Source organism: Haemaphysalis longicornis, unplaced genomic scaffold, assembly GCF_048455015.1.
Source record: "Haemaphysalis longicornis isolate Haplotype H1 unplaced genomic scaffold, Haemaphysalis longicornis Haplotype H1 scaffold_10, whole genome shotgun sequence".
Lineage (NCBI taxonomy): Eukaryota > Metazoa > Arthropoda > Arachnida > Ixodida > Ixodidae > Haemaphysalis > Haemaphysalis longicornis.
This window is the reverse complement of record NW_027526204.1, coordinates 128,426,999-128,453,676: the sequence shown is the minus strand read 5'-3', so window position 1 is coordinate 128,453,676 and position 26,678 is coordinate 128,426,999. Positions and strand designations below refer to the sequence as shown.

General features: G+C 44.0%; 1 protein-coding gene across 1 annotated transcript in view; it reads right to left on the bottom strand.

Annotated features, from left to right (window-relative positions):
- Wb (wing blister) overlaps nucleotides 1-26,678 on the bottom strand; it is a 115,744-nt gene that overhangs the window by 24,023 nt on the left and 65,043 nt on the right. The window contains exons 29-45 of the mRNA XM_077690699.1: nucleotides 24,968-25,092; nucleotides 24,006-24,126; nucleotides 23,784-23,924; nucleotides 22,149-22,261; nucleotides 20,895-20,978; nucleotides 19,855-20,048; nucleotides 18,052-18,194; nucleotides 17,135-17,242; nucleotides 13,032-13,143; nucleotides 12,358-12,508; nucleotides 10,210-10,408; nucleotides 8,584-8,700; nucleotides 7,772-7,932; nucleotides 6,584-6,722; nucleotides 5,067-5,175; nucleotides 1,960-2,250; nucleotides 1,379-1,533 (exon numbers count right to left, since the gene is read on the bottom strand). Coding sequence (XP_077546825.1) covers nucleotides 1,379-1,533; nucleotides 1,960-2,250; nucleotides 5,067-5,175; nucleotides 6,584-6,722; nucleotides 7,772-7,932; nucleotides 8,584-8,700; nucleotides 10,210-10,408; nucleotides 12,358-12,508; nucleotides 13,032-13,143; nucleotides 17,135-17,242; nucleotides 18,052-18,194; nucleotides 19,855-20,048; nucleotides 20,895-20,978; nucleotides 22,149-22,261; nucleotides 23,784-23,924; nucleotides 24,006-24,126; nucleotides 24,968-25,092 — 2,463 coding nt within the window. The remainder of the gene's footprint in view (nucleotides 1-1,378; nucleotides 1,534-1,959; nucleotides 2,251-5,066; nucleotides 5,176-6,583; nucleotides 6,723-7,771; nucleotides 7,933-8,583; nucleotides 8,701-10,209; nucleotides 10,409-12,357; nucleotides 12,509-13,031; nucleotides 13,144-17,134; nucleotides 17,243-18,051; nucleotides 18,195-19,854; nucleotides 20,049-20,894; nucleotides 20,979-22,148; nucleotides 22,262-23,783; nucleotides 23,925-24,005; nucleotides 24,127-24,967; nucleotides 25,093-26,678) is intronic.

Below are 26,678 nucleotides of genomic sequence, written 5' to 3'. Positions count from 1 at the left end.
CTGCAGTTCCCACATGTCGCGAGGTGGGGCCCCGAGCTGAACCGGGATCACGGAACCGTAACTGACTTCTAAGCGGTTCGTGCCTTGTTGCCAAGGCAACCGATGTTTGAGATTGTCAAAGAAGTGGCGCTCGCTCCAGCGCTAGAAAGCTCACCGCGACGGAGCATGTTTTGCCAACGTTGCCGCTCTCCACACTCTTAATCTGGTTCCACGTAAGATCCACTTAGTAACTGGAACTTTTTTGCAAAAAAGTTCCAGTTATATATTTGGAACCGTGTTTCAATGTTTTGCCAACGCTGCCGCTCTCCACCACGCGTCGCCCCAAGCTGAACTGGTCACATGATTGAAGCGTTTTGTGCACGGGTTTTCACATGCCGCCGGCAGGAATTACCACCGCCGCAAAATAAGACCCGGCACCAGCGGGGCCACATCTGATACGGCGCTTTTTGGATAAACAGTGCGCGGTGCATCAAGGGAACGAGCGCACTAAAGTCCCTCGATAAACGCCGATCGAGGGACTTTAGAGCGCACGACCCTCCCCGTGCGGCTGCGAGTTCGTCGCCGATAAAAAGTCATGTGCCGCCAGCAACTTACACCGCGAAAGGGCAAGGCGAGGCCGCCGCATACATGCGGCCAGATTTTTCGTTCGCTTTTCCAGCCTTGAGCGGCGGAGTGCGGGATTCATGGTGTCGACAAAGCTTGCCCGTAGCAGCCGACAGTCTGATCAGCGCAATAGCGGAAGTACGTCACCGCTGCGGAGCGCAGCATCATGGGAGGCAACGCTCGCGCGCCGTCAACAGCGGAGAGAAGTCGAAAGGAGGAGGAAACGCGAAGCGACGATAATGCGCGGTTTTTGATTTACAATTTCTCAGCTAATACTCATCGCTTTAACAAAATTCTTGCGGGAGGAGATTGCAAATACATTGCTTTATTTGGGTAGATGTACATCCATGCACCGGCGGAAGGTATTTCAGGACCCCTTTAAGTTAAAGTGCATTCACTATCAGCAGCTTATAATGACAACAGAGCAGAGAGACAGACATACTGCTCTTGCCTTCAATGCCGCGTGAACTAGCACACAAATTAAAAGGTGCTACACAAGTTTTTTCATAGGAATATTTCATTTTTTTGCATTTTCTATCCTTTCACCAAGCGCTCACTTCCAACCAACGTAAAGTCGCTCTAAACATGCTACAATTTTGTCGAATATTTCTCAGACTCTGTGAACCACCACAGTCCACGCTGTTCAGTTTGTTACAAAGCCTTAGCCTTCAGCTACAAGCATTAACAAAATAGCTATCAAAGGTGACATTGAACCAAACAATGAGCAAAATACCTCCAGTGCACCACACAACAGAAATACTGTCTTCAGACTTACGCTAGAGGCTCGCTGCCTGGCGAGAAGGATCTTGTCTCGAAGTTCTTTCAAGTTGAGTTGGAGCACTCCGTGGGCCTTTTGGGCACGAGCTGCGGACTCTTCCGACCTGGTGGCCAGCTGCGAGGCTTGCTTGATGCCCTTCTGAGCTTCATCGACTGAAAGACCACAGGGAGGCAATCACTGCAAACACTCCGCCCGACGCCTTTAACAAATCCTGAAATTCATTCCGTGAGCATCGTGACTCATGAAAATGAGCATCGTTTCACTATAAACAAAAATTCACCAACATTACATCAAAACCTGAAAAAAGCAACAGCCGGTGGCCTGATTTCGAAGTAGTTAATTTTTGAGTAGCAACAAAATGCTTGCGTCAACATGGCAGATCAGCCAGTATTGTGCTCCTGGGGCCTCTCTGGCACAGCTGTGATGACTACAATGCCCCGCCTACATGATGGTACGTGATGGCTTCATTCTGGTACATAATGGCAGCATGATGGTACATGATGGCTACATGATGGTAAGAGCAATAAGAAAGAGCCCCTTGTCAATTCCCTGCTTCAATCAGAGTGTGCTATACTCACTGAGTCGCGTGAGGTTGTCAAGACCCTCTGCGGATCCCGTCTGGAGCGTTCCTACTTTCACCACCACACCGGCCAACAGGCCGATGATTCTGTCGGCCCGATCGTTTGCGCCGACCTGTTTCTTGTCGGCCCGTTCAGCCTCCTTCAGTGCGTCTTCCAGGGGCTCCGAGACGTCCGTTGGCAGCCTGTCGAGCTCCCGATTGATGGCCTCTATAGCCTGGTTCCCATCGCCAATGTCGTTCTCCAGCCCCTTCAGCATGTTCTTCTTCGCCCGCATGGCGTACTGAAGCTCTGTGTAGCAGCGCAGGGGTAATCGATGGCAGAAATTAGAATAGCAATGGCATTACTCGCCTACAGAAATTTTTCTGGAATACACAGTATACCGCGTCTTTGTAGTAGTGCAATTAAAATAGACATAAAACATGCAAAGATGTGGCCCTCTGCTTCACGCTGTTTTTGAGAAGCAGCAACAAAGCGTGAAAAACAACTTTCCCAAAACTAAACAGTGAGTCAAGCGTTTGTGGCCATTTTACGTATTTGCAGCTTCTGCCTTCCACTTTTTTTTGTTCATTTGTAACACGTACCACATTAATTTCTTGTGTTTCTCATCATAGCTATTGCTTAGAGCTACTTGGAATGTAGAAGCTTTTTAAAGTAGACATACGATTCAGCTCCCGGAATAAACTAGGTGTATTAGGAGGCTTCTGTAGCTTACATTTCTTGACATTTATTTTTAATTACTTAGGATCTCATTACTTGGGCACTTTGATGGTTTCCTTCTGTAAAAACACATCTTGCAATGTTGGGAATTGAAACCAGTGTTCCAAAGCCACATGGTGGTTTGAGATTTTACTTGAAGTAATTTTACTTAGGCCTCATTTCAACTTGACTTTGTTTGGTGTTGCAGTGAAATTTAATTGAACTGAACACAAATAGGTTTCAGATGAAGACATGCCACAGCTGAACCTCATTTGACAAAATTGCCTGTAAATAACTAATGAATACAACAAAGTAATTGTAATGGTGGGTAGATTTGGACTGCCATCATTACAAAACAACAATAAAATAAGCAAAGCAATCACAGCCCTCTTTTTATCTTTTTTACAATAAGTTTTTACAATACCACAAGGCATGCCTGAAGGCTACAGACATTTTCTGCACCCTGTCTCCATACACTTCCAAGTCACAGAATAGCACTCTGATCTTTCTTCTGTACCAAGAGTGAGGTTAAACTTTACCTCCCATCAAAAAGCCCTGCTCAGCCATTTCAGTTCAGTCAAGTATTGCTTAACTCTTTCGCTACTGTTATCAAAATCGATCAATTTGATCGATACTTTTGGGAGCGCCTTTTCATAGCGTTCCAGGCGTTTCTCGAATAAGTAAAGCTGTTTGGAGTTAGATCAGAAAATGGCCTTTCAAAATCAGTTTTGTTTTCATTTTTCGAACGGAAACGTGATTTTTGACACGCTTTTGAATCACCTGGGTGTGGAAAAGGGGCGTGGTCATCGCGCATCACGGCTACCAACGAAGAATGCGTGCAACTCGTAATTACTCTGCACCAGCGCTTGTTTTTTTCTATCAGGGCATGAATGGGGAACTAGCAAACGATTTTCAATCGTCAGGTTCGCGCTCTGACAGTAATAATCCCAGAAATCGGCTGAAAATGTCAAGCAGTGCCTGGTTGCAAAGCTACTTTATGATTTTAGGCAGTTTTATTGCCTTTGCACACGTTGTTTTAAGTACTGTGGTAGTTCTACTTACCCCAGGACCATTCGCAAACAATTCATATTTAGCGCTACTACGCAGTTACCCAACTTCAAGGCTACCTGCCATGGCGCCTGAAGCGTCCGCGACTGATCCTCGAACAAAGCACAGCGCTCCTGATTTCCCCCCACCCTAACCCGATTTCTGCGATAAGAACTTCAGATGCAAGTCAAAAGGTCACACCCAGTCGCCAGATATCTGTTCCGCCGAGGACAGCGCTTCAAACCGGCCTTACACTGCCAGCTATTCGCCTTCCAGTTTCGTTTCCATGCGAGGGTATATCCGGGTGTCTAATGTAGCTGCTTAGTTGAACTGTCTATTCGGACGGAGTCTCTGATAAGTTTTTGTACTGTTTCATTTGAAAAATGTTAGGTGGCGCTGCAATAAAGGAGGCTCGTTATGCTGATCTTTTTCAGCGCGCAACTGCTACTCGGCCAAAGATCGCAGGGCACGATTCTAGCTCATCGTACCTCATTTTTGCGAGCAAGGCTACAATTGCGAGTAAGAAGATGATAATAAAGCTCAGCTTATGTTTTGAGAGATAACTGACTGTGAACGACAACAAGCATCAGCCACGGCGTTCCGTTTTCAACTTCATGCATGTTTTTTTCCGCATCGCGTGCTTGTCCCAAATATTGTGCTCGCTGTAAATGCAAAGTCAGCCATTGACAAGATCTTTTTACGTTATGTGGGGGCAAATTGGTGCCTCTGATAATGACAAACCGCCAGATTTATTCCAGGAAACCACCCGAAATTGCACATTTTGAATTGGAGGTTGGGCTTCACCGCATGACACGAGCACCGTGCATGCAAAAATTTTTTTTTTATATCTGACAAACTGTTTTGCGCAAGTCGACATTTTTTCTAGAGCGTGTTTTTGAAATGTTTTCCTACAAAATGTATATTCTAATTTTTTTCTACTACCGGTGGTTTGATATACACAACTCCTTTTTTATCATTTTTTTCGACAACTTGACAAAAAATTTTGGTTTTGATATTTTTTTTACAACTATGATATATAAAAACCTTTAAAAAGCTGGTATTATTGGAAATGCCCTTAAATAATCTGCATTTTGTGCTCCTGCAATTAGTGCTTAACCAATTTTTTAGCAGGAAAAAAAATGTTTTCTTGGACCCCTAAAATTAGTCCATTTTCCGGCGGTAGCGAAAGAGTTAAATGTGCCACTACTCAGCTAAACGTTCTATGAAGCTTATTCAAGCCGAGCTTCATTGCAAGCTAACTGAACTGCTGCATCTTACAGTGGGCCGTAAAGCTATTGACAAATTACCATGCCATGCATGCACTCTGAATTCATAGACGGGTTCCCATTTCTGCCACTCACCTGGGATGTCTTCATCTCTGAGCTGCTTAGCCTGTCGGAGCAGGTCTTCACTTCGTTCCCTGGCACTCTCAGCTTGGTGCATGAGGCTATCGCCTGTCCGAGGGTAGGCCTGCATTCGAAAGACGAGTACCGTATTTACTTGAATATAAGGCGAGGTTTTTTCCCAAAATCAGTAGCCTCAACCCCGGTGCCTTATATTCGAAGATCAGAAATATACTTCTTTTTTTTTACTCTCCAAACTGCACCCTCACCTTATAATCGCGACCGCCTTATAATTGAATAAATACGGTATGTTAGTGTGTGCAGCACACTAATGCTTTTTCACTGCCCCACTAACTATATTATGACAGTTTGTACCTTTATTTTTCTTTTTGTGCACTGCCGATGGTTGCTGTACAATTGAGGCTGATGTGTTTTTTTTTACCATTCAAAATCTGCAGCAGTCTCAAAACATTTATAAAAAAAACGTTTCATAACTCTCAAGCATACCCATGCTCCCAAATGAAAAAAAAATTGAGAAAAAAATTGTGTGCCCATACGGATGTTTTGAATCTCAGCGCACTCTTGTGTTTGAGCTTTACCGATGACAAAAAAGGAAACAAAATTACAGATTGTGTCAAGGACAGACATATAAGCATAGACGCACATGTTGGTTCACAGTCATGAGGGGGGTGGGGGAGGGTGTCTGTCATCAGCCATGACATAATGCTGAAGAATAATCCAAGCACACCAAAGGCATCAACAATGCACCCGTCTGTTTATAATGCTTGTTCTATTTTTCGTGCAGCTTCAAAGTGAAGTTAAAAGGCGAACGAAAAAATTTGTGTTTTGCAAAGAAGCTAACATCCCTGATGGTGCAACGAAGCAAAGCCAACCTTACACAGCGGCTCTTGAAGAGTTAAAAAAGATTATGGGGTTTAACACTCCGAAACTACATGTGGGCTTTGAGGCGCTCGGTAGTGGAGGACTCTAAATTAATTTCGTTTACCAGGGGATCTTTAACACGCGCCCAAATCTTGACACACGAGCGTCTTTGCTTTTTTGCCTCCATCAGAAAAATGACCGACATGGCCAGGATCAAATCCGTGTCTTTGGGCTCAGCAGCACAATGCCTTAGCCACCGAGCCACTGCCGTGGGTCATCCTGATAAGTTGCACATGTCTTGCCAAGTTGTGTAACAGGACACCGCATATCCACTATGTGTCAGTGCAATTTTGCTGCTGCTTCTTGTTGCAGCAGGATCTGTCGAGTTAAATTCCGTAAGTTTAGCGTCAGACTTGGTTGGGCTTGCCTTGGCTGGGCTAATCTGCATAAGGTCAGTTCAAACTGCATTGTGAAGAAAAAAATGTGTCGTTGCTTCACCAACTACCAACCATTTTACAAACCCTATAAAAATGTCTTTTCATTTCACAAAATGGCTCGCGTACACACAGAAGAACTACTGCTACAACTCGCTAAAGTTGCGAAAAGCGGCGTGAAGCAAAACTGAATGAAAGAATGAAACTGTACAATTGTACCTCATCAAAGGCCCTGTCAGCTGCATCAGCTGCCTTGCGAGCAGCATCCTCAGCGTCTTCCAGAGCGTCGACAATGTTCTGGTAGACACGAGCAGCCCGCAGTGGATATTCGGAAACTTCCTGCGTGGTCCTAAACTGACTGCAAAAGAGAGAGATTGAAGTGTTGCCAGATTCGTGATTCAAAACCAAGTTGCATTCAAAGTGATTTAGAAATCAAACGTGTCATGCTCTTGCAATTCAAGTTCCTGCCGTTTCATTCACTACAGTACTTTAAAAATGTAACAATGCCAGATCTTGGATGTAGCTGACATGATGCTTGCACAAAAACAAACCATACTCAGCCATCAAATCAGCGATCTGAAATATAAGCTAAGTCATGAAGCAAAGCTTGGATGATGCCTAGTTAGTCTCTCCTAGATTTTCAGGGTAAGAGGATCAGGGGGGATCTTATGAGACTATAAAATGGTCCAAATAATAGAACAGCCTAAAAAAATCAAAAATCAAGATTGAAAGGGGAAAAGAAGGCACTGATATAATACTTAACAGTTCTGTTTAAAATGTCTGAAATATTAAATGTGACACGTTCTCGAAGACCAACAAATTTATTGCAACTTTATGTGCCTTTTGGGACCAGTGCTGCCAAAAAGCATACAAAAAAACTAAATTCAAGGGGTGGGGACTGAACTTTTAGTCCGTGACACCTAAAACGTACACTTCACGTACCCTTCGCAAATGAAGCAGTAATGCCCTAAGTGTACTTTTCTTGATAGATATTCAAATTCTTCTATGAAAACTTCAAGGTTGACCTCCTAAGGAGGCTTATTACATTACACCAGAAAACCCCTCATGATGCAAAATTGCCATTTCTTCTGCATCGACAACAATTTTACATAGTTACAAAAGCAACTGGGGAGCTCAAAATATCCTTGTGATGGAAGAATGCTTGCTCGCAGAAAGCTTTATTATAGATTAATAAGATAACCACGCTTCTTTTTGAAAACTTACAACTAACCATAATGTTAACGCTAACCAGAGGTCTATCATCATTCTTTCTTTCCTACCTACTGTAAGTTTTTCCTATGCATCAGGCCTGCACAGTTAAGGGGGGACATGGCTCTTCAAAAATTTTTTTTAAGCATTACCAATGCATACCAAAATGCACCAAGAAGACAAATGAATGGCGTTTACTCGGCAAGGCGTGCAACGTGCGCTCCCATTTCGTCGGCATGTCGTTGGCAGCCGAGAACATATTTCTCCTTGTATTCCGGGTTCAGCCGGTCAAGAATGCCTCGGCGTTGCTCCAGAGCGTCTGTGGCGTTCGATATTTCGGTGAGAAGTCGCGGCAGCTCCTGAGATTAAGAAGGCAACATTGGTTCCACGTTAGCTAATCCACGATTCGTCAGCTCGGAGGTAATTGCTATTTTTTAACACCCCATAACTGACACAAGAGAACTGGGACTAACAAGGTGATATATGCGCGAATCTTTATTTTATCACAGGGCAAGATGTGCACGTGGGTTCAAGACGTCATCATGGCATATCGTAATCGTGTCGTCATTTCAGTGATGACAAAGATACTGATGATGCTATCTATGATGTGTTGCGATGATCATGCGCATGTACAGCGTGTTACATGGATAAATGGAACACTTTAAAAAAATGTTGCTCAAACTTCACATCAAGGACGCATTTTATTGTCTCTTTTATTTTATCCTGGGGACAATGACAATACCTACCTGTTTATTCTGAAAATTGAGCTTTTCATGTTTGAGCATTTCAGCTGCCATTGAAAACAGGTTGGCATAAAAGTGCTGCCAAAAGAACTTTGCTGTTTGTTGCCTCAAAGCTACTGTACACTAAATTCCACTCATATATACTGGCTACATAAAACTACATGTAGCCTGTACCCTTTTCGACTTATCCTCGCAGTTCTCTTGATATAAATGTCTGCTTATTCAGAGGTAACAGTGATCAGAAATTCAGGGGTGCACACTACTCACGTCGAACTTGAAGGAAGCGTCAATGATTGCATCCCTGGCTTGCCTCAGCCATTCTTTGGCTTCAACCAAAGAATCGTTGGCTCGCTTCGCCCCATCCACGCTGCCGCCAATGAGATTCTGAAATGTTAGAGAATATAACAAAGAAGTTAATGGAAGTTTTCTCCACTTTGGAAGCCAATGGAAGCCACATCAGCTGTGGCAGCTAGCCAAGACATTTTGGTGTTTGGTAAACTATTTTTTATTTCAGCCTCTTACAAAACTCTTTTGACTTCTACTTCAACTATAATACTACCATTAGTCCGGGGGGACAGTCAGACTGCCCTGCTTTTCCAGCATGATGGAGAAAGGAACAACACCGAATTGAACTGTTGTGGGAGAAGCACACTTAAGGGTACTTTGTCTGCATCATCGCTACCCTGGACTGAGCCACCACCAATTTCGTGCCTCGGCATGATGCTCACGTGATGGAGGATCAGATTACAAGCACCGCAAGCGGCGTGTCAAGTGACGCATATACCACGCATCAGCTTACAAAGAGCTCTCACTGGCTTCCCTCACTCGCTCAAAGGGCTCTCTTGTATTACAGTTAAACCCCTTTACAAGAGACACATACCGGGGAGCAGTTTCTGTCTCTTATATGTGAGATCTCTTTTTGAGAGGCTATGTTTTCACTAACTGATCAACACCTAGTTCAGTGTGGGCACGTACGACTCTTTTTGAGAGGCTATGTTTTCACTAACTGATCAACCCCTAGTTCAGTGTGGGCACCGTATGACCAAAAAGAGCTCAAAAGAACACTCTAGCATGTTGCAAAAGGTTTATTATAATTTATGTCTTGCCCCCAGTATTTATAAAATAGTTCTGAATATTTGTTTGCTTCATGACTCTATTTACACTGTTTTTTAACAACAGCTTCTACAAGCTTTCTCTTCTTTCACTGTTTGGGGAAGATGAATCGCAGATGTCGAGTTCACAAGCCTCGTGAGTAGCCATAGCGCACAGCTTCTTCCGCTGTGTGCTCTGGCTATTCATCACGCTTGCAGGACTCCACATCTGCGATGCTTCTCAATTGGAGCTACGTGATTGGGAGAGAGCCGACTGCACAGTCCCGGTTTTATTGGTTGGCGCAGAAGCCCGCATGAGAGGTCACGCTAGTACGCATGGCAGTAAGCTTTAACCATTTCTGTATGTTGCATTTCCATCAGTAGGGCTTCTTGTCGTTGTTTCATAGCATACTGAGTCCCTGTGCATTTGCAGAAGTTATAATAAATAGCGACAGCGGGTGTGTGTAGTCCCCTTTGATTCCACAACAGACGCAACTGCAGTTAGTAACTGGTGGCACCACATCTAAAGTTAAAATGTCTATTACAAGCGAGATTGTTGACCAAAATTCAAGGATAACTTGTGCTTTATATCCAAATATCTTCTACATCCGATGTCAGTTATAAAAGAGGTCAATTTACTTTAAAAGATAGGGCGGCCATTCATGTGGGTGAATAGTGCCTCTTATACCCGATTGTCTCTTACATCCATGCCTCTTATAACGAGGTTCAACTATAACCAGTCAAAGAGGACTGATTGGGGGAATAACTGGGGGAATAAAAGCCCGTGGGTCCAAGAATATACCTGAATGGAGTTGAGGGTCTGCAGCTCTGTTTCGAGAAGGTCCAAGGCCTTGGCCGTGGGCTTCTGCACGTCATGCTGTATCCGGCGCACCATCTCGCTGAGCAGCTGGTCGATGCGGTCCAGCCGTTCGGCCAGGTCGCCCACCTCTTGCAGGTTCAGCACCAGGTTCTTCACCTTCTCGAGAAGCTGGTGGGCCTTCCTGCAACACCCGAGAGGAAAAAGAAAAAGGCCAGACCCGTTACGACAAGGATATTCATGAGGTAGCGATTTGGGCGTGTTGGTTAGACATGACCACAAAAAGAAAAGAAACTGCAGTTGGAGCACAAATAAAAGGAAGCTCGTATGTGTCAAGTTTTTCTTTTGTCCGTGTTCTAGCTGCCCTGCCCTTGATTCTTAATCATTTAAGAGGTTCTCATTGCACTCTCGTTTATCTGTGCCCATCTGCACAAATTATGCACCTGTTTTAGGCCTGTGCAAGGTATCCCTTTCGAAGTAAATAATGATTGTGTTTGAATAGTTTCGAATCGAAGCGAATAGTTTGTGATTTATGGTACAAAAACTGAAATTCAGTTTCTTAAAAGTACGCTTTAGTAGCTGCTTGGCCGAAAACAAGAAGGCTCTTACAAGAGCTCCTGTAAAAATTTTTTGTAAAACAAACATACAAAAGCTATCCTGCTGCTTTAGGCTTTATTAATATTAGTATTATATTTTATGTGGAGGCAACTTTCCTCGCATGTGGTAACCTCAACCGCAAGTGTTTCAGTATTGGCATAATTAGGGACTAACTATATATTTCAACAAGCTGTGATTAACAAATTTCTTCTAAGGAAAGAAGAAGCAATTCAGTGAAGATTCAGTAAGTTCTAGCGAGGCAACAGTGTGTGCAAGGCAACGCAAGGCATGAAACATCTTTGCAAAATTTTGCAGGTTAGCAATTTGTTGTCATGGCATTGTTGTATCACCTTTGCTTTGCAACCCAATTCTAGTAGGTTCATGTCTCAGTACTACTAACAATATTTTTAACGTTTGCACAATTAATGTCCCCGTGCGCACAACAATCTTAAATATCGGTTACACTAACGGCACTTCACACAATGCTTAGCACAAGTGAGTGACCGCAAACATGCATGTTTGGCAAACTGGCTTCACCAGTGCTGTGCTGTCAACACCTTCTTGACATGAAGGATACATCAGGGTGTAAAGGTACGAAGCTAGACGGGTTTATCATTCTTTTGTATGCCCTGTATAGAAAAGTCACCATTACAGATATAAGAAAAACACCAACAATGAGCATCGCTTGATGAGAAAATTGGCGACTATGCTAGTAAGCAGTTATCTAAGAGATGTTGACCAAAACTGAGAAACAAATTTTTCTTGCTCTTTCGCTGCATGTCACCAGTGCACTGCGGGTAAGATTGTGTACCGAAAGAAGCCAGGGCATTTTGGCTGCGGTCATGGGTGCTTTTGAACTTCAAAAATACCTTCAAAATATTTGAAATTTTTAAATAACGTTATTCAATTCAATCCGTAATTGATGAACACCACATTATTCACTTTGATGTTTGAATGTTTTGAAATTTTGCACATCCCTACTTGGTTTGAATCAGTATAAAATTTTGCCATGACCGCTAATTTGCCAGCACTCTCAACTGACACCAATGCCACTGCTTTTCTGTGATGTTATGCTGTAAAGCAGGTTCACGGCATATGAAATAAAACCTAGGCGAATAAAATGCAATACGGTGGTTAGTTGAGCAAGTCAGTCTGGTCACATAGTATTTTTTTACACTACTAGTGCATAGGAACAGACGTGGACAAAAGGAAGGTGACATCACCTGTCCTGTAACCTCGATTTTGTATGTGCTAATTTTTGCAATATTGCCAACATATGTTGATGTAAAAGCTAAGGCAGGTTTCAGCTTAGAGAGGTAACAGTAGAACGGCATACCACGGCATTGTAGAGTTCAGAAATATGTACGCACTATCCACCCAAACAAGCATTTGTGGGCCTATGCAAGACAGGGAGCATTATTTCTAAAAATAAGTGGGACCTAAGTGGGACATAAGTGGGACATAAGCGGAACACAGTGTGTCAAACAACACACAGGAAGGTGGTACAGGCACAACCAAAAGTTGCCATGTTCCCACCTGTTCTCCCTCTGTGCTTCGTCCAGGGGACGGTCAAACTTGCGCCTCTGCATCTCAAGCAAAATTCGCCTGGCCTCCTCGACAAGGCGCTCAATGCCAGTGGCCGCTTGACCGAGGCCCAAGCCATGCAGCTTCAGGTGGTCCACAGCATCTGAAAAAGTTTCATCACACGTGGCTTCACTGGGTACACTGTTATTACGCCATTTTATTTACAATGGAAACTTCTTGGCAACACTTGCTCAGCTCGCTTCAAACAACTCAAGATACTGACCCATTGATGTCCCACACCACTGAACACACTTCTAGGTTCTGAACTGACAAACTCCTACATTTCAGCAGGTTTAACTGTGCCTAGTCATTTTAGCAGATGATGCGGCAAATTCCTAGCCACAGGGAAAATTCTTACCTTTTGCGTGCCTGCCAACCACCAGCCCACTTACACATTACACCCAGTCCCATCCCTTCCCGTCCAGTACTGTCTTGTCCTGTCCTGTCAGGTCCCATCCTGTCTTGTCCTGTCTGAAGCCACTAGCTTATTTAGTGGCCCTAGCTCCATCCTGCACCGTCTCGTCTCACCCCATCCTGCCACATGCATAAGACTCAATCGAGTTCATAAGAATTGAGCTAAAGAGTATGAGTGCACGTAGCCAGCGCGTGTGTTAAAAAGTCCATACCAATGATCTCCTTCCAGTACTTGTTGGCAAGCTCCAGCAGATCCTTGGCCCTTATCAGCAGCTGACCAGTTTCCTCGGCAACTCCTGGTAGTGTTCGTACCATGTCTCTTGACTGGAGCATGAAACGGAAAAGTTGACGATAAATACCGAGTGGAAGAATCTTCAACAATAAATCATCCATCTCGCCACTAAGAGCCATTCCATTCACCAAAAAGTTTCACTGAAGTACTAAATTTATTTTTATTTGTGACAGTAGCGAGACACAAAAGTAAGTACTACTACACACACACTGTTGGAGGAATCAAAACCACTAATACATCCTGAGGTTTGAAATGAGGCTATCAGCTCGTAATGTTTTATGGTCAATAAGTTGGAACTTGTGCACTGAAAAGGGGAAGCAGGCATACCTAACAGCTGTCTACTAGCTCCATCTGGAACACTCGTATGTATTTGCTCTTATCGTACAAGCCAGTGTATCTGGCGGAATGTTTTTGTTGCTGTCACGTTTTCTCTCACTTGTAATTATGAAATTGTCTTCGAAATCTAAAGCATCACTATTTTCTGCTTGCTGACAACTATTCCAAACTGAAGCACTATTCGCAGAGTTGTGGGTGGGCATAAAGTGGTTTAATAAATGACCTCTGTTTATTTTTATTTTCTTATATATTAATACAGTAGCGCACCAGACTAAATACACTTAGGGTTTTTTTTTTTGTTGTTGTTGTTTGTTGAAGAAATCAATCAATCACTAAATTAATATACCGCTATGTGTTCTAGCTGTCCGCATTCTTCCCGCTTTTGGCTACAATTGGTTCACTCTCACACATCACTCCATCTAATCCATGACCATGAGCAATGGTTGATTGATTGATTGCAGGGTGTAACCACGGCCTCCGCGATCGGCTGCCGGCGGCGCGCCGTTGCTCCGGCCGTCCCATTCGGCGCGTCCCCCAGCAAAAAAATGTAATGCGGCTCACTCCGCAACGTGCCGCGAGGTGGCGGTGTTAGCCGATGGTTCGGCCGTTCGCACCGGCTCCTCTGAATGGCTTGGCGGAGATTGCGCGGCGGGGTGTCTTCGCTGTTGTAATTCCTCTTGCCTCCCGTGCGGGCGTTTTTTTTAGATGAAATAAGACTTGACAATGATTTTATGAAGTCGGCTTGTCTCAGCAGCTTAGAGAAACTTATTTAAATGAAGCAAAGGTGTGCCAGCGATCGACGAAAGGTTGACCATGTTTCAAGCGTGGAGCGAGCATACGGAGTGGTACGCAGTACTTTCTCGGAGGTCATTTATAGAGTTATTATAAATAGTTATTTGGGGTGTTGAGAACAAGTTTGCAGTTGGCGTGCCATGTTGTTGCAACGGTCACCTACCAGGCCCCATCGCGCAAGAAACTAACACCCAGGGCACTGCAACGTGATTTGAAATTATAAGCATATATATGAAATTTTTTACCGCACTGAAATATTTTCTGCTTGTGTCAGGCACACGCTTTGAGATCCTACATTTGTGAATAAAAAGACTGCGTATATATTAAAAAAGTTTACTGCCGTTCTATGTGAAAGCTGACCAGCGGCCAGACCAGCAGGGTGCAATCGAAGAAGTGCATGAAACAAACATTGTTTGTAATTTGTGATTGAACGTATACGGTATACTTCTTAGTTAATTTGTTTAATGAAACTGGACAACCATATGAAGCTGTTCGTTTCCCTTACGTAAATGTATTAACTGCAGACGGGAATTCCAACTTCAGCTGTGAACTACTTTGTGGTGAAAAGCAGATAAAACCTGGTGTAATGTTCGAGTCGTTTCCGCTAAAAATTGTCATATTTGTTTCGAGTTTTGATAAAACAAAAGTTACAGCCGTTTTTTGTATCCATACACTCTCCACAGGGCCATGTAGAGCAGACGGGATTTTTGTAACATTTATAACGTCACTGTAAACTAATTATGACAATTAAATGAAGCACAGCGTAATGATGCAACCACCCTGGCGACCAATTTTTTTATGATTTTTTTAGGACCGAGATGAGATCGACATATACAGAGCAAACGCCAGAAAGTTGGCTTTGCCGCAAGATACATGCTGTCAACGCGACTTTTTCTACGCACCCTGTCGACGTTCGCAGCTACTGATCGGAACCTAGCCTGTAACAATTCCCCTTAAAAACGTTCACAGAGACACTTTGCTTACTTGCAGGAATGCGAATGCGTTTTATTTTAAGCTGTGCGATCCTCAATGTAGGTCCATCGCGGTTGTGTCACCTCCTATTTCGACAATGTGTTAGTCATCACAGGGATACGTCTGGCGTATAATCTACGTGGCGTAACGGTTGAGGAGGCGTCGATTAGGAATCGTTTTAGCGGCAGCGGGAACTTGCGTCTTTGTACGCCTTGCCTAATTTTTGTTCGTTTGCATCTTCTTGCGAGCCCCCCAACCCTCCCTCCCGTGGTCGCCAACATTTAACAGCTCCCGCTGAGAACTTTGGACCTGAGTACCGGTCTATAAGGCCACAGCGCACTCACTGGCCATTTTTCAGGCGTATAGCGTGTTTGACAGCTGGCACTCTGTCGGCTCCGAATTTCATTTCCTGATCCAAATACACCGTGTTTTCTTCCATTTTATTTTCTTTGCGAGGCGTGCAATTTTTGGAACCATATCTCGCTCACACTGACCCCCAACTCCATATTTTTGAGTAATTGAGTACTTAATGCTTCCGCAGTGATGATGTAAAAAAAGCCATGCGGCCCCTGGACTCGCTTGTGCGCTGTGGTAGGTAACTGTTTAGGGTGAACAGAAATTGCTAACATTCAAACCAAACATATAAGAGCTAAGTTACTTCACAGATGGGACCTGAAATCAGTAACGAAAAGTTCATGTATTTTAGGTATTCATACCACTCACAGTGCTTATTGCGCTTCCCAGTAGGCACCGAGATACCTTTAAGAACGAAATAAAAATGGAGTACATCGAAGTTAAACTTATTTTTTGTTTGCTGCCGCTGAAAACGAAAACGTAATAGCATAACACAGATGTGCCACGGAGATTACGATGTCGCTCAAGAATCCCTAAACATAATTCACTTCCAGCGTTTTTCAGTCTCAACCGGTATTACGACCTATAAAGATTGATTCTAATGCCAGAAAAAACAGCGGCCACCCGTTGTCTCAAGTTAATAGCCTTGGCTGTACAGAATTGAATTAAGACCGTATGCCAGCATAAGAAATAACAATACCTGTTTATGATTTGAACATCATTTAAACGCGGGACGTTTCGCTACCGCGGTATTATCGGAAAGGCATAGTCGGTTCCGTGGAGCGTAGTGCGGGACAGCGCATGTGAAATAACCCCATCTTGTCGCCACCGTAGCTGACATAAAGGCATCACCAGGTGCTTTAATATTACTTTCCATTCCTAAAAGCAGCTATGGCCGTTTATTTTTGCCATACGGAGCGCAAAAGCTGTCAAAAGCCATTTCGCGGACTGGCGCAGCACGGACGGCTGTTGCTTTCAACCATCGGCTCCGCGCGCCGCGGTGCAGCGGAAAACGCCGAAACGGCCCCTTCGAAATTACGCTCTCTCCGGCCGAATGGGACGGCCGGAGCAACGGCGCGCCGCCGGCAGCCGATCGCGGAGGCCGTGGTTTAACACACCGACGCTACGCAGGCGATGAGGCGCGCCGTAGTGGAGGGCTCCGGATTAATTTTGACCACCTGGGGATCTTTAACATGCGCCGAAATCGTGTACACGTGAGCGTTTTTGCTTTTTGCCTCCATCAGAAAAGTGGCCGCGGCGGCCGGGAATTGAACCCGCATCAAGAACAATGGTATGCACTAGGACATTCTTCAGATCGCAGACTACAGCATAGGTGCCATTCAACGCTTCCAACGACTGAAACACTCCGTTATTTATAAAAGGAAACATCGAAAGTTATAATCCCAAGAGCCGCTATCTGGCAAAAGCTCCAGATTATTAACGGGCTGTGCTTAAAAAAAAGAAAGATGATTAAATGTCAGATAACAATTCCATTGTGTTCTTGCAAATGCGTCATAAGATAACATTGAGTTAGCTGATTCGTTAAAGGTGAGACTTCAGATCTCTCACCCTTTCCAGAAGTATGTCGGCCTGCGTCTCCAGGTTGAAGTGAAATGAGAAGTTCGACAGGACTTGGTTGCCACTGTCCACAAGGTGGATGTAGTTGTCGAGATCGGTCTGAAAAGAGGAACCAGTGATACCTTTTACCAGGGTGTACAAGTTTCTAACAAGCACAAACTGAACATGCGTGGTGGTATACATGATCCCTCTTGAATTAAAATATTCATGACCAGTGCAAGACCATAACCGAAACACTCGCTGGTACACCTACAGTAACAAAAAAACTGGTCCCACAGCATTACCTCTAGTATCACTTTTTGAAGAAACATGCAGATGTTTACAATTACAGCTTACAACTTTGTTGTCTTCCATGATAGCCTAGAACAATGCACCAGTAAAAAGATTTTGTTTTTGCAAGGATTGCACTGCCACATGTCGTCTTTGCAGCTGACAGCTAAATGCACATTCCGAATGTTTCCTTTCTTGGCAACTCACCAAGGTGCCAAACTGCAGAGGGTAGTAAGCTGACCATCACACATCTTAGTGATCCTGCAGTGTATACATACCTTAACAAGAGATAAAACACATCTCACTGGGGATTCCCCATTCTATACTACCGTATTTCATGGTTTTAGCTACTATTTGAGTTTTGAACTGCTCTCCCACAAACGATTCAAATTGGATTTTAAGTGCCAAAGTTACACATGGGCTATATTATGCACCATGGTGCAGGGCTACAGATTATTTTAGACCACCCGCCGATCTTTAGTGTGTGCTGAAATCTTGGCACAAAGCCATTCAGAAGAACAGTCACCGTGGCTCGAATTGAACTCACGTCCTCGTGCGACAAGCGATGACTTCGCAGCTGACACACCCACTATCCCCACATAGTGATTTGCTCAGCATTCATTGCCACTGGCGCTCACCCTCATGATGCGGGAAGTCTCCTGGATGGCAAGAAGGTGAATCCAGGGGGCCGAGATGATGTCGGTGGCATTCAGCCGGTTCAGCAGAGCCAGCATGTGCTCCACTTCGTCCAGCAGCCGTCCCGTACAGTCGTCATCGCAGGCTGGAATGCAATTATGTCAAGGTACGTTGAGCTGGCCAACGACAGTCACCTGAAGTCCAAGCCGAAGCCAGTTACACCAATTTACCATGACATAAAACCCCTTTTAACCTCCTCCCCTGCAGCAAAGTTCTCTTTAACAAACATCCCTGTCAACAGCTGGCCACTTCTGTCATCCCAAACCGAAGTTGAAGTAAGCTATTCTGATCCATCATGACATGAAAGCACTTGTAATCTACTCGTTTGCAGCAAAGTTGTCTTTAACAATTGTTTTTTTCAAAGCGGGCACCACATAGAGCTTTACACAGTGTAACAAGCACAGCTTGAAGGCAGCTCCACTGTTAGAGCTAACAACACGTCCAAATAAGCAAGCATTTTCCAACCTGATGTTGTTGAACATAAACAAGGTTTGTCAGCTTAATCCTGTTTCTGCTATAACCCCCTTCCAATATGCTGTCCAATTAAAGTTTTTATGCCATCTTTGGTATAACTAATACTCTGATCACTTATTTATATATATAGAAATGTAATTTATGAATGCATTAGCATTACCATAAGCTAGCATCACCATATGTTATACTCATATAAGTGTATTACCCAAGCAAAACTAGTAAGCTTTTTACACATTCAGCTGTGGCCACTAAGAAAGGAAAAGGGCATAGGAGGATTAGGATTAATTTTTGTTTGTACAAATTTAAAATATCAAATTAGGCCTGTTTCTGCTCACTACACCTGTTTACTAAGCTAGTCTATAATAAAATTCGCGTGGCATGTGTAAAACACTTCAACAAAATTTTTATACAGCTACAGGTGAGACTCCCAAAAGGTTGAACCAATGTATACATAAGGTCGTAAACATACGTGCATTAAGTTCTGATGGGACTTTTCAGCAAATGAAGGCCTTTTAAAGTTGTAGCAATCAAAACAGTCATGTCCTAAGCAACCACGGACGTTTGTGGAACGTCCGAAAACAGCCAAACATCCAATGGACATCCAGCAACGGATGTACAAAGGATATACATTTCCGCATGTCCAAAGGACATCCTCCCATGGATGTACAAAGTTACCATGAAGCCTCAAATAATGGCGTAAACTGAAGGTAAGAGCAAAAACGGAAACACTACTCTGCTTTTCAATAAGATTTTGTACATCAACACCCTGACTTGTATAGTGCAAGTTTCATCTGATTGATTGATTGATTGTAGGGTTTAACGCGCTGATGCAACGCAGGCGATGAGGTGTGCCGTAGTGGATAGCTCCGGATTTATTTTGACCACCTGAAGATCTTTAACCTTCGCCAAAATCTCGAACACCCAGGCATTTTTGCTTTTCGCCTCCATCAGAAAAGCGGCCGCCGCAACCAGGAATCGAACCCGCGTCCTCGTGCTCAGCAGCAGAATGCCTTAGCCACTGAGCCACAGCGGCGGGTACAAGCTTCATCCGTATTAGTACTAAAATTAAGCCTAATTTTTAAACTTTTTTGAAGCCCCTTACTGACTCCAACGATGATCTCTTTAGGGTAGCGTATATAAGAATTGAGAACCGTCTGTGTTTGTACCTGGCAGTTTAAGCAGCCAATTTCTTTTTGACAGAAATTAAGTTTAGGCAGGCAATTTATAACGAATCGAAGACCTTTTTGCTCGGCAGCCGTCAAAACACTCACATTTGCATCCATACTCTGTGAGGATGTTTCGCGCTGGACAGATGGAGCAGTCGCGGCCCGTGATGCCAGGCAGGCAGTGGCAGGCGCCCGTGATGTGGTCACAGCGGTGACCTTGTGACCCATACGGGTTGCACTCGCACCTCTTGCAGCGGCCTCCGTCTACCAGCGGATTGCCAAAAAACCCATCGGCACACCTGCATGAAGAAAAATTACCTTTGAAGTGCTGTCGATACTTTATGGCATGAGTCAAGATTCCTCTGTGAAGAAAACTGCTTTTTGAGGTGTCGGTACTAATTACAATACAGGTAGGTGAAGTGACTTGCTTTCGTGTGCGAAAAAACTAAAGCACAATTGCTTTGCTGCACACATGCCAACAGTTGGCATCAAAAAAATGGTGACTACACTGCTTGCAGTCTCCTTTCTTTATTTTGTCCTCATCCCTACACTGTTCCATTGACATGTTACTCTTTTACTTAGTTGCTCTGTTTCTCAAGCTTCGCCTGTTTAAGTGAAAAGCGTGTTACTAACAACTTGTCACGAAATAAGAAATTCTGAATTTAAATCTTGTACAAGTCTATGAGGCAAACAAGCTACCACATGCGTTGTAAAAAAATAACTGAACACACTATTCTGTGTAACAATTCTTTCAGTTGCACCAAATTGTGGGTTTCACGTCGATACGTTTCAGCTGTATACTTTTTACACCACAGATAAAAGCAAAATAAATGCGCGAGTAAGTGCAACTGTGTGAGAATCCCAAGTTCTCCCAAAACGCTAAAAAAAAAAAAAAACCAGCTTGCCTTAGAGGCAGTACGAGAACTCCAGCAAGCAACAATACCAAAAAAATAAAAGGTAAATTTGAAAAAAACACTCAAGGTTACAACTTCCCCAACTTAACTAGGAATGTACAGTTGCTGCTGTTGGAAGATTTAACAAAATGATTAGAAATGACAAGGCGTGGCAGTACTAAGGTATTCACATTTTTCGACACTAGTGTAAAGAAAAAGTAGTTAGGTAACTGAGTACGTAAACAACGTCACCTCTCACAACGCCTTCCAGTGTAGCCCTCCTGGCAGTCAGTGCAGATGTAGTCTGGTCCATGGGTCTGGCATGTACTACTGAAACTGGTGGCAAAAGAAAGGAAAACATGAAAAAAAGAATAAATATTGGAGCAACTCGAACTTAAATATAAAACCACAAAGTTTCCTTTCAAAATTCCCACTGTAGTGGGCAATGAGTACATGCACTCAACACTGGGCATCTGACAATTCTGGAAGGCAAGCGTAGAAAATGGTAACGTCCTAAGGGTGTGCTAAGCGTGCATATTTTATAAGTCTCTCCTGAGAGTGGAATTTATAGGAAGCCAGTATTGGCATCCAACCGTGAGAAGAAAGATGCGTCTGCAAGTTCTGCCTCAATGTCTTTTCTTTTAGGTAGCACAGAATGCTCGCGTTTCAACGAATTTTAAATATGTCTTGGATGTAAACAAAGTTTGATGCTGCCATTTTTTGTTTTCATCGCTACACCCTCCAGTTAAAATTTAGGCCAATATTAATGAGCATGCAACCTCCAGTCTATAGGTTTCCCAGGACAGGTGGTCACGTAGGAAGACAAGAAAATTGGGCATTGGATTGTGTTACAGGCAGTCCTTGGACAGTCTGGCACTGATTGTTGATTAAGTCTGTTACTTTTAACAATTCCTAATGCTCTCAAGGTGTACAAGCACCTATGAATGGATAGGAATGTACTGCACTGCACTTTTGTAGCAGGAGAATGCACATTTTTTAAAAGCATACACCAGGAGTGCCAGGCCTAACTAGAGCATAAAACTGCCGTCGTCAAAACCACACGACAAAATAAAGTAAATGAGGCGTACTTACCTTGGAGAAAGTGAGTTAAAAAAAAAAAAGTAAGAAAGTTGTAATCACTAAATTCTATAAGGCATAAGTAACAAATACCTTATTTGCAAGCAGCTTACTGAAGGCAGGTTGAAAGAGAGGCTTTTGGTTTCTGATTGCGGAATTGCAATAGAGAGTTATAGCAGAGCGGAGAATCGGCCCCAGTATGGTACCTGGTAGGCACCGGCTACACTGCACACACGCAGAGATGGCAAAACTGGTTGTGCGCATGCATACCGGGTACTGTACTGGGACCGGTACTCCGCTGTGCTATAAATCTCTAATGAACAGACTGTCGCACAACCCAAGGTTAATCAAAGTACTTGCTTTTCATTGTGCAAACTCCCCGAGCCACAGAAGCCATTCTCCTAACCTAGACAAAGGTTGACACAGTACCTGTTTGTGGGCAGTGGACAGGCGCAGGGCAGGCAGGGGCCTCGGGATGGAGTTCCGAAAAATCCCTCCGCACAGCGTTCACAGTGGTCGCCCACAGTGTTGCCACCGCAGTTCTGTGTATAAAACAAAGGTTTGCAACTGCACAAAGACGGCTCACACTTTACGCCAGCTGGCAGGGAACGCAGCCACAGGCGGCAGTACAAAATGGACATGCCAATCCTTAATGAAGGGGCCATGAAGACCAAATACAACTTTGTTCAGTTTGAAAAGCCTTTTTTGTAGCTCACTGAGCTCCATTCCAGCCCCAAAAGCTTCTGTTTTGTTTACAAAAATGAAACAGAAGGAATGTTGAAAAACCTTTAAGTTTTACGCAGTGGCGATGTAACATGCGCAGGGGTAACACATTACGGGCCAGCCCTAAAAACGTAGTTACCAGTGTGTGTTTAACTGCATGTGGCATTCAATGTTGAATTCCAATGGCAGATCCGGAGCCTTTTTAGAGCAACTTTTTTTGCTCCATCTGGAGCAGATACCACATTCCAATGGCAAATCGAGAGAAACCAAATCCTGTTCCAATGGCAAATCGAGAGCGCCGTTGCAGCCAAGATCACTACGTGGAGCACGAAAAGTTTCCCCCCGAAATCAGCAGAGTTGGGCGAAATTCTTGAGGGGCCTTGTCATCTCTCATGACGTTGTCGTCGTCTGCTTCTGCTCTACTCCTTTCTTCGAACTGCTATGGTGCCCGCTTGGGCAAATACACGCAAAGGCCACAGTCACAACAGGAAAATGGATGCTGCACAGTGTGTTGTGTTCATGCTTGCTACTAAAAGAAAGAACTTTAGTTGAGACCTGACAAGAAGAAAACGCTTGCAGAGAAGCAGATGTTTTTGCAAGGGCCCGACGTAAAAGCTGCCGGGAAATTCCAGTTCAATCGCACAGATTTAGGGGGAATCCCCAAGGTGGGGTAAGTTTCTGCGAAGGAAAGTTTGACATTCACCTGAATGCAGCCAACGGATACAAAGAAAAGCTATACAGCTTTCTCAGAAGCTTTGCAGTTGAAGGAAAGTTCATCCTGGTCCAGGATTCGAACCCGGGACCACCACTTAACCAGAGCAGTTGCTCTACCAACTGAGATAACCAGGAGGCTAGCTGTTTGTAGCTGTTGTACCTTAGTACCTTTGTAGCCGTTGGCTGCATTTAGGTGGATGTCAAACTTTCCTTCGCAGAAATTCCGGTAGTTTCGGGAAAGGCAGTTTTGGAGCACCTGCTCTCCGAGGGAGCAGCGTGCTCTGCAGCGGAGCTTGGCGACCGCTGCCAATCTGCCATTGGAATTCAACACAAGTGATATGATTAAAGGGTACCACAGGGCCCACTACAATAGCCAAGTCATGTTTCTTGGTGATGGCTTAGGCCTACGGCCGCCAATCGCACAAGCAAGACTCTGCGATGTCGTAGAGAAACCGCCAGAAAGCGGCTAAGGTGTCACCACTGCCTCATCTGTTTTTCTTAATACCTTAATTATTTGTTTGAAGCTTGCGATGTAATTGGTGTCGCAGTTATCGGGACAAAGCGGTCTTCTTAATAAACCAAACTTGTATTTTGTCTTCATGGTCGCCTGCATTGCACAAGACTTACGATGCAGACGCCGGTCTCCTTGTCGCAGAGGTGCGTGCGGTTGTTGCAGTCGCAAGGCTCAGCCCAACCAACCAAGTCCAGGATGTCTCGACTGTTGAGGTAGTTAGGCTTGAACTTGCGGTAGTAGCCATCGGCAGGGTCCTGCGAGCACAACGAATTATCAGTAACTACTGGTGCCCTCACACCGCTTAAGTGGCATATTCGGTTCCAAATCAGGCTGACCTGACAGGAGGTTCCGGTGTACTGGACTGGACACCTCCCTTGCTCGACACCGTAGGCCAGGTAGGGGGTTACTTCATCGTGGTCGAGCGGTTGGGCGATCTCGAGAGACACATCTTTCAAGCTACAGTTGCGTTCGAGTGAAGAGGGGAGATAAGAGTAAAAAGAGGTTATGCTACGTGGTTGGGAAGCATGAAATGTGCAATTTCAGCTAACACAGCTAGAGAAGTTTAAACACAAAAATATTTCAACAAAGTGGCAATTTGAGCTAATTGGTACATTTTGAATCAGTGAAAAATCAGTGCACAAACAGTATGAAAAGGACAACAGGACAAGAGAACTTCCTCCTGGTGTCCTTCCCTTCGTCCTGTTCACACGCTGTTTTTCCAAAAAATATTCCTTTCTTTTTTCATTACGTTTCAACGCACATATCTTTCATTTTTATACAAAAATGAAGTATTTGTGACCAGTCGAGAATGCAAATATAACATCAATGAAAGCAAGAAAAAGGTAGACTACTGGAGAACTGTAAGACAGGATTAAACAAGAACAGCACAATCTTTATAAAATAAGAGGCAAGAAATTAAGCAAGTGACGCCAATTGCAAATAAGGAGGCTCTAAAATTCAAACCAATGCACTCGTTTTTTGATTGCCTGCCACAACATTATTGTACTCATACCAAGCACACTTAAACCAACATGTCCCAAAAAAGCCAAGTACCTCATTTTTCTTCTTTTGACCACCATGCTGTCTAATGTCCTTTTAGTTGGACTTCTAAAAATTAATAAGTGTTGTGGCCCCCAGATCAGGCAAACACAGATCACCTGCACTCATTGCAAAGAGTAATTTTATTTAAAGAAAAAAAAAATAAGTTTTAAGGTCTTTCCTGAATGAGATTCTGCAGACGTTAATCAAGTCATGGCTTTGAAAGACCTATGTGCGACCCTCTCTCATGTGCACATACCTGAAAAACCTGGCATCCGGGCCGTCATTGGCTCTGATGAGGATTTTCTGGACATTCTGTAGAGCAACCATCAACATGCTCCTAGTCACGGGAACTTGTGGGTTGTCCACTTGGTACCAGGCATCCTGGAATGTAAGAGGACCTTCACTGTAACCGTATTTTTCCCAACCCTTTATTTTACCCGCTGTTTATGTAATGCTAATGTCAGTGAACAGAAATAAGCCACAACTTGGCTATATCTACTCCTTGCTCCGCACAGACACTTCTGAAAGCAACAAAGAGGGAAAGAAAAATCTGGGTCATTTTCAAACAGCCACTTGTTAACGCTAACTAATTTCATAAGTGGACGTATGAGTAAGCCTCATTTAAAGATCTTAATAGTAGTTCCAAACTACGCAATAGCTTTAAAATAGATCAGGCCATTCATCAACAAAGTTTAATTCCTTATGCCTGCATTATTAAACCACAGTTTTCCATCTTCAAGTGATATATTCCACTTACTTTTTTCTTTATCTCTTTTTTTGAATAACTATCTGGCTGTCTAACAATGATCTATGCTACTGCACCAAACAGGCTGAAAGCTGAAAAGATGTTTCAACATATTGAGTCAGCTTCTGTTGCAGGGAATGCGCTTCACAAGCGTTGCCTTTCCACCAGCCTTCACGCACGCTATCCCAGGCTCTGAGAACTTTTCAGTAATCTGTTGGGAATTCACTACCTTGAGCCTCAATGTTGTCACTGTCATTTGGCTGCAATGCAAAAAAAATTAAAGCCGTTCCACTCAATGTGAAGGCTGTTGGAATTGCAGAGCAGTGATTCGCCATAATGGGCAGTAGCGCCGTTATCCGCTCACTGATACCACCCAGTGCAATTAAAATTTCCCGCCTTCGCAGTGCTTGCGCGCCCCCTGCCTGAAACTGCGCCAGGGGAAGTTCTGTTCTTTTTGTGCTTGCTTTTCCTCCCGCATGTGCCGGCGTTGCACTGCCACTTTTTTTCGCTTGCTATGGGAAAAGCCAACCCGACAAGCGTTCCTAACTAAATGAACGCGGGTGTTGCCGGTTAATTGCGTATAGTTTGCCTCAAATGCACCTGCAGTTTTCTTTGCGCTAAGTAACAAGGAGATGTATGACAAGCGCTAGCGGTTCACGAGTTTCGAACGCTTATGACTATACAGTGTAGACAGCTTATAACGTATGTCGCGGGAGCCGCAAAAATCCGCACTATAAGCGGTACCGCACAATAACCAAAACGTGCGCGAATTTAACCAAATCGCCACCTACCTCTCAAGTCATCCTAAATTTTTTATCACCCAAACGCACAGAGCCTAAAAACAAAGGAAGGGTTTTTATTTCGTATTATTTTTAACATCAGCCGCTGCTGCCGGATCTCACACATTGCAAAAGCGCAGTCTTACGTACGGCGAGTGCGGCTTTAACTTCCGTTGTGTTTGTGTTTTAAAAGACCATGGCTGCGTTTTTTGCGTCTATGAAAATGCCGCAGGACATGATAAGAAAGGCCAGAGGGATTTTTTTTTTTTTTTTTTACCCCACCTTGTGTTCACGATGCCGAAGGCGGCTGCTTATCAGCGCAACGTACTGGTGGTGGAAATCTTTGCGCGGCTCGCTTGTTCGCGTTCTAAAGCGTGAACGGCATGGAGCGATTTCTCGCGAAAATGTGCAGCGCACGCCGCAGGCGCGGCGACGCCGGCGCG